Source organism: Leopardus geoffroyi, chromosome A2, assembly GCF_018350155.1.
Source record: "Leopardus geoffroyi isolate Oge1 chromosome A2, O.geoffroyi_Oge1_pat1.0, whole genome shotgun sequence".
Classification (NCBI taxonomy): domain Eukaryota; kingdom Metazoa; phylum Chordata; class Mammalia; order Carnivora; family Felidae; genus Leopardus; species Leopardus geoffroyi.
This window is the reverse complement of record NC_059331.1, coordinates 141284581-141296832: the sequence shown is the minus strand read 5'-3', so window position 1 is coordinate 141296832 and position 12252 is coordinate 141284581. Positions and strand designations below refer to the sequence as shown.

At 44.8% G+C, this 12252-nt stretch overlaps 1 protein-coding gene across 1 annotated transcript; it reads right to left on the bottom strand.

Moving 5' to 3' along the window:
- Positions 1–3451: 3451 nt before the first annotated feature.
- On the bottom strand, positions 3452–11693 carry LMOD2 (leiomodin 2). Its single transcript, XM_045495485.1, is given in 4 exon segments — positions 3452–3813; positions 4575–4862; positions 4864–5916; positions 11267–11693. Coding segments are annotated over 4 exon segments (1641 nt in total). The 5' UTR covers positions 11540–11693; the 3' UTR covers positions 3452–3786.
- Between the last annotated feature and the right edge of the window lie 559 nt (positions 11694–12252).

The following is a 12252-nucleotide window of genomic DNA, read 5'->3' as shown; positions in this document are numbered from 1 at the left end:
CAGAAAATCTAAAATATTTACTCCTTAGTTCTTTACAGAAAAAGTTCGCTGACACGGACTTTAGATGATTAGGCTTCCTCAGTGCCTGCCCAGGACCCTACACCTGCCTCTAACTCTGTTCTTGCCGCAGATTCGGGAAGGGATGGTTTTCTCAGCATTCCAATTGCTTTGAGGTGGAAGACACTTTCTAATTGAACCTGGTCTCCCCAGCATTGAGCACAGGGTCTTAAACACAGGAAGCATCTGGTAAGGAAATGCATGATGCTTGCAGGAACGGCGTTAAACTAAACTCCCTCGATTGGAAGGTAAGGTACATGATGGGCGGCTCAGTTGGTTAAGCATCTGACTTACACTCAGGTCATGATCTCGCGGTTCACAAGTTTGAGCCCCGCGTCCGTCCCTGTGCTGACAGCTCAGAGCCTGGAGCCTGCATCGGGCTCTGTGTCTCCCTCTGTCTGCTCCTCTTCTGCTTGCACTCTCTCTCTCTCTTCCTCAAAGATAAATTAAAAACATTAAAAAAAATTTTTTTTAAAGGAACGTAAGGTACATGAGGACAGGGATTTTATCTCTGGGTATCCTCAGCATCCAGAAAAGCATCCGGAACGTGGTAGGCAAGTGGAAAATATTTGTGGAAGTCGTTAAGTACAGTAATGTTGGCCCCATATTTCTGAGTTTTCTAGTTCTTAGATCAATTCTTAGCCTTTCAGACCATGCTATTTGATCATTAATGAGAATAAAACTCCACTTCCCAACCCTCAGAGAAACAGAGAAACGAGTGTTAGGTTTGTCCCGGAAGGAAGTGGCTAAGAGGCCTTCTCAAGAACCAGTGGATCTACCCTACTCCTCGGTGCGTCTCAATATAGGCTTTTTGCAGCCTGGTACCTCCTCCTTTCACTCAGAGAAACTACGTCAGGGCAGGTATTAAATCAACATCCTGCTGACACTGAGTTATTAAATACCTGTGGCAGCACGGCTCTCGAAGCAGAGTGAGACGCAGCATCCTGGCTCTGTTTCAAATCGGGATGATGTGTACCTCAGGAGATTAACGTGCAAATATAAATCACAGCCTAAACACTTCATCTGGCCTTGGACGCTCTTCTCCCAGTGAGCTGAAAGCTCTTGTTAGAGGATGAACTAATTAGTGTTCATTCAAACTGTATGAGTTTGCAGGAAGGATAAACTAAGAATCCCTCTCCTGTGCTGAATGGAGAGAGTCCTAACACCGCAAATGTTCACAGTGCTGTATTCCGAAACAACATTCTAGAAAGGGTTTTCCTGAATGCTAAATATACCCACTCAGTTTCTGATCCTGTCACACCTGTGTTGTGATGGGCTTTATAACATTTTGTTTTGTAGATTGAGTCTGAGCGTCCATGTCTTTATTTACATTTTGTGAAGTTCCCAGGAAGTGCATGCCGCTCTCTCCTCGGGCCCAGACATTTCCAGCAAGGTAGATTTTATTTATTTGTTTGTTTGTTTGTTTATTATTTATTTGTTTTTAAATGTTTATATATTTGAGAGAGAGAGAGAGCACAAGTGGGAGAGGGGCAGAAAGAGAGAGAGAGAATCTCAAGCAGACCCCATGCTATCAACACAAAGTCCAATGCAGGGCTTGAACGCACAAAACAGTGAGATCGTGACCCGAGCTGAAGTCGGATGCTCAGCTGACTGAGCCACCCAGGCATCCCTAGCAACGTAGACTTTTAAATGCAAAGGTCAGCATATCTGTTTGCCAATCACTCACTTCTGGTGAGAAGGCCTGGCCCATGTCCCCAGCCATATGGCTCTCGGCCTCCCAGATCACTAACCTCTTCTCCTCACTCCAGAGAATTTCTCCACACCGGCTTTCTGGGATTTATGTGTAGTTTTATCAACCCTGATTTATCAGCAACTGTTTGCCCCTCGGCCTCATCATGATGAAGTCGGAAGTATTTCCAATTTAGAGGAGCCCTGTTCTCATGTACACACAAGGGGGATGGGAAAAGAGTTTTGGCCTTGGCTTTCTGTTCTAAATAAACACACATGTACGTGCGCACGCACACAGACACACGTCTTTTAAGAACCTGCGTTTTAGCTTTCTGTTTGTTTGCATATTAATAGTGGGCATGATTGTGAACACTAATAAAAACAGTGAAGTCACTGAAAGTAGAAACTGAAATCCCCATCACTGTTGTGAGAACAGGGACCCTTTAGGAGGTTTGAGTCTGGAGAGAAGCAGGGAGGTGATGTCATGTACAAAGGGACCAGGCTGTACAGTCAGAGATACGCATGGTCACATGCAAACTTGACTTCTTTGAGCCCGCTGCCTCCCGGAATGGTTTCCTCATCTCTAAAATGGGGACAGCCCCTTTTGACATTTTCGTGAAATATATTCATGAGCCAATGTAGATAGTTCAGAAGATGTCAGCCGCTCCCCACATGGAGCCAGTTACCTCGGAGGTCGCTGGCACCCACCTTCAGAGGTTATATAGGCCTTTCTCTCTGAGTAAGACAATGGCAGAACAATAGAAACAGACTAAAAGAAACAGACCCAAGAACTATTGGAGAAATATTCTAGTGAAACAAAATCCGCTTGATTGAAGATAATCCAAAGCTTTGTATGTAGAGCAAACAATTATTGAACGAGTGGCCCAGAGAGTTTTGCCAGGACCACTGTTAGACTCTGTAGGACACAAAGGAAACACTGCTAATCATAGTTAAGACAAAGGACTTTAGAAGAGATTTATAGCTTTCGTAAGTTGGAGTGGAGCACTGGAGCCAGATGAAGGAAATCTCGGATATGTCTTTCTCTAATTTGATTTTAGGTCTTTCTTGAGTGACGGGGAGGTGATATTTGGGGATTAGAAATACATGTGCCTTTGTCCCCGGATGTGTGTCGAGGACGTCAACGTCACCGTTTGTGGAGGGCACACAAAGGCTGAGGTCCACTGGACTAAGGCTCATCTAAGGAAAGTTCAAAGGGAGTTTTGAGAGGTGAATCTTCAGTGTCGGCTACAAGATAACTCTGCATTCAGGGCTTATTTTCCAGGAATTCCCCTAACACGATTTCCTCTATCAAGAAGCTTTCCTTCACTTTTTTTCTTTCCTCCGGAAATAGTTGACTTTAATTGTAAATGATTGAATTGACTCCTGGGTACCTATCAGCCTTTTGGGAATGGGTCTAACATCAGTGCGTCCAGGATGGTGATGGCCACTTCAGGAAGTTTCCTACAGCTTTTATCTCACTACCAAGAAGACTTTGAAGAAAATTTTTGATTTCAGACATTTTAGAAAGAGCTCTGATCGAATTTTCTTGGGTGTGAAACAACAAAGAAAGGAAAATGCTAAGGACCCAAGCCCTTTTTGGGTAAGAATGTCATATTTTTAATATTTAGCAATGTTACATACACACCTCACATATGCATCAACTCAAACACACAAAAATTAGTTTGTTTTAAAAAAACCCAAAAACTTCAATCCAAATTTATTGGGATTACAAAAATAACAGCACATTTCATTAACTCACAACAGCTCAGAGTTACCAACACATCCAGGGATATAAGAGCATCTTTAAATAAACTGCTTCTTGCCAATACAAATCTCATAACATAAAAAAGTAGTTTATTTTCATATTTACAGAAGAAACATGCTGATTGTTTCTTACAATTCTTTTTGGAATTAATGGGTGAGGCTATTTTTAAAGTCAGGAAACATTTCAAACTGAAGAAGGTACTTTAGACACAGGTCACAATGCATTCGATTTAATACCGCTGAATGATTCTGCATCCTCTTCTCAAGATCATGTTTTTATCGCAGAGCTTCTGGAACTTCCACCTAGAAGAATGGGGAATTTTCTTTCAATAAAACAACACAAATGATAAAACGAAAACTATCTGTAGGGCACGTCTCGAGCAGTGTTCTCTGAAACTACCTCAGATATAGATTGATTATTGCTGTGTGATATTCAAATTTTATATGATACATTAGGTTTTATTTTTAACGTTTATTTGTATTTTTATTATTTTTTAAAGTTTGTTTATTTATTTTGAGAGAGAGGGCGCACACGCGCGAGTTGGGGAGGGGCAGAGAGAGAATCCCAAGCAGGCTCCGAGTTGTCAGCACAGAGTCCGAGGTGGGGCTCGATGCCACAAACCGTGAGATCATGACCTGAGCCGGAACCAAGAGTCAGATGCTCAACCGACAGAGCCACCCAGGTGCCTCTATATTGTAAATTAGGTTTTAAATCACCTGAAACGTTGTGGTAAAAACTTTGACAAGTGATAATCTTTTTTGGAATATAGATTATATTCCCTGATTTTCTTATTAAGGAAATCAGGATTTTTATATATTGAGTGCCTTAAAATAGGCCTGGCCCTTCTGGAACCGCGATGCTAAGAAGGTGGCCCAGGCTCATTCTCCAGTGGAAATGTGCCCGCTGGTCACCTGTTCCTGGTGTTCCGAATGTGGATGCTTGCTCTTGCTGCAATATTTTAAACATTAATAAATATGTTGAGAGGTGACTTTGGTACCATCGTGTCATAGGGGCTCCCTCACTCACCACATCCGTGCCCCAAATCTGCTCTTGGGTTACTTACCCGCCTTAGCTGTTTTATGCTGCTTCCCCGAATAGCTTCCATGAGATTCTCATGAGCCGATCTCAGTGGGGTAGAAGGTCGGGAAGTGTCTTCCATTTTCTTCTCTTGCACTGACCTCAGGGAATTTTTAATTTCCTTTAGGATATTGTTTGGCTGTTTCTTAACCTTTTTCCCTTTTTTCTTCTTCCGTCCATTTTGTAATGCCCGCTGGGCACTCTCCTGTTGTTTGATGACTTCTGCAATGTTTCGAGTGATGAGTTTTTTCTCTGGGAGTGGAGGAGGGGGGGGGTGGGGGAGGAGGTGGCAGCTTTTGGGGAGGAGGAGGAGGAGGAGGGGGTGGGGGAGGAGGAGGGGGTGGGACCACAGGAGATGGAGGGCGGCCCCTCCTCACAGTTTGGACTTTCTTGGGGAGTTTGGGGGATGACCAGGGAGAGTGCCTGGGAGATGCCTGAGGGGAAGAGCCAGGTGTTCCTCTCTGCCAGACTTTGGTCCTAAGATTGGCTCCTCCATCACAGCCCTCTTGCTGTTTTTGTTCCTGCATCCGCTTCTGCCTCTGTTTATCCATGTTTCTCGTTAAGAGGCTCGTCATGCTCATTCTTGGTCCTGGGAGCTCAAAATGGTAACCCAGTCTCAGCAGCGTGGTGTTCTCCCTGAGCAGCTTGACGATCTCCATCTCCACCTGGCTGCCCATGATGTGCCTCTGGTTGTGGAAGCGGAGCTCCGTGAGCACCGTGTTGTGCTGCAGAGCCCGCATGATGGCCAGGATCCCCTTGCCCGTGATAAAGTTGGACTCCACGTTGACGTTGGTGATGTACCGGTTGACTTTGAGCATTTCCGCAATGGCCATGGCCGCGCTGTCGTCCGCGCGTGTGTTGGCCAGACTGAAGGTCTTCACCACCGTGTTGCGCTTGAGTGCCTCGGCGAAGCGGGCGAGGGTCTGCGACGTGATGTTCTCGATGTTGTTCAAGTTGACCTCTGTGGTGTCAGGGTCGTCGTTCCTTATCTTTTCCAAGGCATCCTCAATCACGGTAGGATTTCCGCAAGGGTGAATGGCAGCTGGCGACTCTGTGTTCCTTCCACTGTGGCCATTGGTCAAGTTTATGTTTTCGATTTGACTTTTAAATGTCTTTGGCTTAGAGTTATCAGAATCGGTGCTATCATAATTTACAGTTCCATTAATACCTTTCTCCTTCTCAGCTGTTCCTTCCTCTTCCTCCTCTTCCTCCTCCTCCTCTTCCTCCTCCTCCTCCTCCTCTTCTGTATACACCTCCTCAGAAATCTCACTGTTACTTCCAGTGAAAACAAGCTCTTCCTCACTCTCTTCTTTGTCTTCTTCTGCAACCTGAAGAGCACAGTAGCATCAGTAAATTGGTCATTTGTCAGCACATTTTTAAAAAAATTTACAAAAGTAACACATGGTTTTGCAATAGATCAAACCACTATGTTGTACATCTAAAAGCAAAACAATGTTATATGTCAATTATATCTCAGTAAATAAAAAAGGGAAATAACACACGGCAAGTAATACAAAAGCATGTAAGGAAAAAAGACCACTCTCTTGCTTCTGACCTCTCTAGTTGGGGTGATCAGGGTTAACCTTTCATTGCATATCTTTCAAGAGCTTTTATAAACAAACATTTCATTTGTTTTTTGCAGCATAAGTATCTAGAATTCAACACACTGTATTAAAATGTACTATCATTTTGTCAATTTGGATAAATGAGTCAGAACTTCAGCTTTGGAAAACCCTTGATACGTTTCTCATTCTCTTTAACAACTTGCTCTGAACTATGTGACTCCTTGTTTACTTAGAATTTAGCAAATTCAACCCTCCCTTCTGGAATCACTCCTCTGCCCTTCCTTATTTCTCCATCCCGAAGAAACAAATGACAACGAAAATACACAACATGTTAATGGATTCCCTTTCTGAACGCTCAAAAATTCTTCCCCCGATTTGCCTCCAGAAGCAGCTGCGACAGCCACGGAGTGCTCTGTGCCCCAGCTTGTCTCAGTGAAGCCAGAGGCAGCGGCATCCTTTGCTTCTCCAGCGAGAACCTACCTCTGGGGTAGGGCCTGGCACAGGGTCTCAGAGGCCCCGCACCACCTGAGAGTGGCCGCTGTCCCTGTTGCTGCTGTGGGGAAGAGAAGCCGAGGGGGCAGGGCTGCTGTTCTTAGCTGCAGGTCAAAACCTAGCTCGATGCAGAAAAACATTCAGGTCACCCTTTGCAGCAAATCAACTTGAAATCTCACGCTGGGGCAGGGTTAAATGAGATGGACTGCGGAAGACAGCAGGTGGGAAAGATAATGGCCCCTGGCCCTAACTGGATTCCAACCATCACGTGAAACAGCAGAGAACAGTAGAAAATCTTGAAGCAAGCCATTGCCCCGGCCTCATGGTTTTAAATTATTTACCATGTATCAATTATGAAAGACTTTCAGGCACAGTCTCAATGCTATCTTTGTCTTTCCTGCTTACAAGACTTTGTACTAAGAAGCCTGAATGACTCCTCCTTTCTCTTTTTCTTGCTATCTTTTCTGATTAAAAAAATAAAAAATTCTGGAAATTGCTAACAGAGTCTGATTTCCCCTAATGCTATCTTTTTAGTCCTTTCTTTTATCTCCTCTAAGGCCCCAAGCCCTCCCTTTCCCCCCAGGGCTCCTGCCGCCTGAGGCATGTGGAATGAGCTTTGGAAAACACTGTGCACGTCTCCAGGTTTGTTTGCCCAGTTGCTACCACAAAATAGCCTCCAGTTATCCACTTGTTTGGAGTGGCAGGCACCAAGCGATGGCCTGGGGAAGGGGTCAGCCACTCCTGGGATGGTTATCCGGTCTTTATTTACTTACTTCTTCAGGAGCAGGAGGATGGGGAATACTACGTGTGTGTGTGTGTGTGTGTGTGTGTGTGTGTGTGTGTGTGTGAAGTTTTAGCTGTTTCGGTATTTGGAGGAAAGGGACCTTCTCAAAATCTAAGGTAAACTGCCCTTCGTGCCAGCCTTACATGTTATCCCCTATCCCCTGGAAGACCTTCAGGCTCTTATCTGCAAGAGATGTTTTCCCCTCAAGATGTATCTGAGAGGGGCACCTGGGTGGCTCAGTTGGTGGAGTGTCCGACTTCCACTCAGGCATGATCTCACAGTTCCTGTGTTCGAGCCTGGCGGCAGGCTCACTGCTGTCGGTGCAAAGCCAGCTTTAGATCCTCTGTCCTCCTCTCTCTGCCCCTCCCCTGCTTGTGCTGTCTCAAAAATAAATAAATAAAAACAAACAAGCAAAAATGTGTCTGAGAGACAATATCTGAAACTGTTATCCAGCAATGAGTCTTAATGTAACATCTAAATGACACTTTTTCCAGAAAGCCTTCTTTGACACTTCCTCATATTATCCCCTCATATTATCCTTGCCATATAGGGCATTGTACTTCCCCCAATGAAGTACTTATTTATTTATTTATTTATTTATTATTTAGAGAGACAGAGCAGAGCGGGGAAGGGGCAGAGAGAGAGAGAGAGGGAATCCCAAGTAGATTCCCTGCAGTCAGCTTATGAACCGTGAGATCATGACCTGAGCCAAAGTCAAGAGTTGGAAGTTTAACTGACTGAGCCACCCAGGCACCCCAAGTACCTATTTTAATTACTTGTTTGTCATTTTTCCCAAAAGACTGTTAACTGGGTAAGGACAGGGATCCTGTCTCTTTTGTTTACCTAGTGCAGTGTTTAGCATATAGTAGGAGTTCAATAAATATCTGTTGGCTGAACGATCTAAATTGACATTGGCTACCAGCTGCTGACAGGATGGGTCCAGTGCTCAGCAGGTGACTGTCCCCAGTCACCTGGAACTGAGAGGTTTCCCAGGATGCAGGATTTTCAGTTCTTAAATCTAGATAGTCCCAGACAATCTGAGATGGTTAGCCACCCTAGGTGGGGGACACCTAAAACAAAGATACCAGAAGGGAGAAAAGTGTCTGGAGACGGAGTTAAGAGAATATGAAAAAATAATCTTTGCCTACTTCCTATGTTATCTGGCTTTTGGACTGACTGCACTGTTCCAGGTCTGCTATCTGCCAGTGCTCTGGAGTTAACCTTGATCCTTGTGAGAATGGGGGGTGGGAAGGTGGGGATGGGGTGAGGCATGAGGGCTAGTAGAGAGAACATGAATGTTGGCACTCTCGGGGAATAAATAAGGCAACAAGAAGGTAGTGGCCAACCATGTCTCCTGATCACCTCCCTGGCATCTTTACATGAACAAGAGAGGCAAGAGGCTTGGTTTTCGATTCTGGTTCTGGGTCTACCCCTAAAGAGCTGGCTGACTGTAGTCAAATCAGTAAATCTCTGAGAGGTCTCAGTACAGTTGAGCGGTCCTCAACTGTGGTGTGTGCCATAATCACCTGAGGGGCTTGTGAGACCACAAAATGCTGGGCACCACTCCCAGGAGATCTGGGGGAGCCCTAGAATGAGCAGTTCTAAGAAATTCCCAGGTAATGCCGATGGGTTGGGCACTCACAATTTGAGAATCGTGGTCTTGTCATCAGCAGACCTCGGTCTGAATGTCAGCTCTCCTAATAAACTGTTAACTTCAACTGAATTTCTTAACCTCTCCTAGTCTCAATTCTCATGTGCAAGAGTAAGAATTCAACTAAATAATATGAGTGAATTTATTGGCACCTATGCCTGAGACCCAGCAGATACTCAAATTAGGGGGGGCTAGACCCTCTGGCCTCCAAGGCCCCTTGGAGCTTAATGCAGCCTAAGTTTGTGTGAACCCAAGTGGACAGAGGCCGTCATTCAATAGGAATTGAACATGGTTTTCATAAGCCTTTCAAAGCCAATGGCCTGATAACCAAGACCCCTATCTCCTTCTTGTGATCCATATTGCACTGTTCTTCACTTACATGGCCACTTCCTCCCCTACCCACCTGCCAGCTGCCTTGAACTTTGTCCTGTGTGGGAATGGATTTACAGGTTCCGAGGCTTCTGCTCAGCCCCCCTTGTGACTACAGAGACAGCTGGCCGGCTGGGAAAGTGCAGTGGCACAAAAGTTAACTACCCGGAAGGGAATCGAAGTTCATCAACACACAGCCTCTCTAATTGAGCTGATAAGCCACTGGCAGGGATCAGCAAAACCTTTGGCAGGATCAGGACGGGTTCCATCATAATGGACAACAGGCTTTGCCCTTTGATTCCTACAGATATAAAGACATTCTGACATGAAAATGCCTTTGTTGGGTTACTGCTGTGATGGCTATCTGTCCTGGATATTCTGTGGCAATTTTCATCTTTTTATCAAGGAAATTCTTTAAGAACTATAATCAAAATGTTATAGTTTATATATTTTATCAGATTTTTGACACATAATCCCACATCAGGAGGGGAAAAGGATCTCTGAAAATCATAGTTGTGGAGAAACTGACCAGCCCAATCCTGGCCTCACTTTCCCCTTCCACCCCTCAGTGCAGGCAGACACCGTGGCCTTGGCAGACCCTGGCTTGATCCCAGTGGCCCTTCCCGCAATGATTGACATGAACAAGGCTCACACATATCTTGCTACAAATGTGGCCCACACACCCTATCATCAAGATCATCTAACAGTGCCTAGATTAGTACTGTGGAAGTCTTTGCCGTTGGATTCAGGCCATTTTGATTTCAGATGATTCTAGTGTAGCCCACAGGTTTTAAACTGTGGCTCCTGACCTGTATTATTCCACAGGTTCAGGAATTTATTATACTGTATTCAAATTGCTATTTTCCCAGAGCATAGTCTTTTGAGCCTTCCTCTCTTAACGATCTGTAAGGCAAATCCGAAGTAACTGTTTACTGGGCAGAACACAAGAGCTTAAAAGACCCGAGTTCTAATATAAGCACATTTCCCGGTCTCAGGATCACCATTATAAAGCAGGAAGGAATCTTAGAGGTTATCTACTCAAGCATGTTTAACTTGGGTCCCCAGGTGGGTTTTGGGATGTAGGTCGTCATTTTGAAATGCCATGTAAAAGGTTGTGTGTGTATGCACAAGACACGGACAGTATCTGCAGGAGAAGTTTTGTAACCTATCAAAATCTCAAAGGGGTTCTTGATTTACAAAAGAAACCCTAGATTCAACTCCCTCAATGGACAGGTGGGAAAGAGAAGCCTGCAGAGATGGACTATCTGTTCAAGGTCTAACAACTTAGGGACAGCACAGGGACTCGAAATAAAGCCCCCTGGCTCTCAGTCCTGCGTATTTCCCACCACTGCTCACTTTTTGGTGTTGGGAAAAAAAAAAAAAAAAAAAAGAATCATTTTTACTGTAGTCACCATTACAGTCAAAGCAACCAGAGTACCCACTTCTGTCTTTATAGAAGGAAGTAAACTACCTAACTGCAATATATATGTAATGTCACACACACTATGCCACATCAGCAACTTGTAACTGAAATTAGACTTATGTCTGGCAATATATCTAAACCCATGCCTTGCTTGCGAATTATTTTCCTCTTGAAAATGCCATCTTGATTGACTAAAAGTCAATTGAAGGATCCCAGCTAAGAATTTTACATATTATGTTCCCCTGGGTGGCCTGAGGAATTGTTCAGTAGCAGGTGCAAATGGGTTATGAGGAAAGAAAAGTGAAGAGGACTAAAAAGTTAGAGAAAACAGGTTCCCGGGTTGGGGGTGGGGGTCGGGGGTAGGAGTAGCTAAGGAAAAAACCCGAGAGCCTACCTTTCCACACTCCCCCAGCCTCTCCTTCTCCAAGAGTTTTTGGGACTCCTTTTCCCAATAGGCCATCAGTGCCTCTCTGCTGAATGTCCCCGTGGGGGTTTTCTCGGTCAGACTCTTTTGCCTTAGCCCCACGGGAAGGCTGTGATCAGGTTCAATGTCTTCCAACTCCCTCTCTAGCTCCTTCAGCTCCTCAGCTGACAGGGAAGCGAGAAGTTCATCCTCATCGATGGATTCATATTTGCTAAGTCCTCTCCTGTAGCCAAAGGTAGACATGGTCCCTGCTTTGTCAGACCCACAAGGAGCTTGGAGAACCAGGCATTCAAGGCAGCCGGCAGCAGGCAGGGAGGCAAGTAGGCAGGCTGGTCAGCAACTGGAGCTCAGAGTGGCCTTTTAAGAGCGGTGATACAGGGCCGTGACAATGCAGAGAGGGGGTGAAAGCATGGGCTGTTTTAAGCAGCAGACGTCAGCTAGACATTTGAACACAAAGAATGTCACATCGGTGGTGGACGGAGGTCTCAGAACCAGCGGGGATTATTAACATACTGGCCAGGGACATATTTAGCTGAGCCTGATAGCTCATGAGGACAGGCAGGGAGTGTTGCAGATAGGGAGTAACACAGTCCTCACTTTGTATTCAAACAACAGGAGAATGAAATTTATTTTGACAACGACTTGCTCCCACCACCATGGCCATGAAAAGATTCTTTGATTACAATCTCAGAGGTTGAGAAATGACTACACATCACTCTATAAGCAGTTATTCAGGTTCTTCTAAAATCATATTGTGGGTGGCGTTGATGGTAACAGAAGGCTATAATAATATAGAGGCTTAAACTTTCATTGTGTTTTTGCAGTTTACAAGCCACTAAGCATAACAAGTCCCGTGAGATGGTTATCCTCCTTTACAGATTTTGGCAACTGAGGCTCTGAGAGATGAAGTGAAAACTTGGAAGCTAGAAGTACAGAAGTGGCTTTCTCTACTGCAC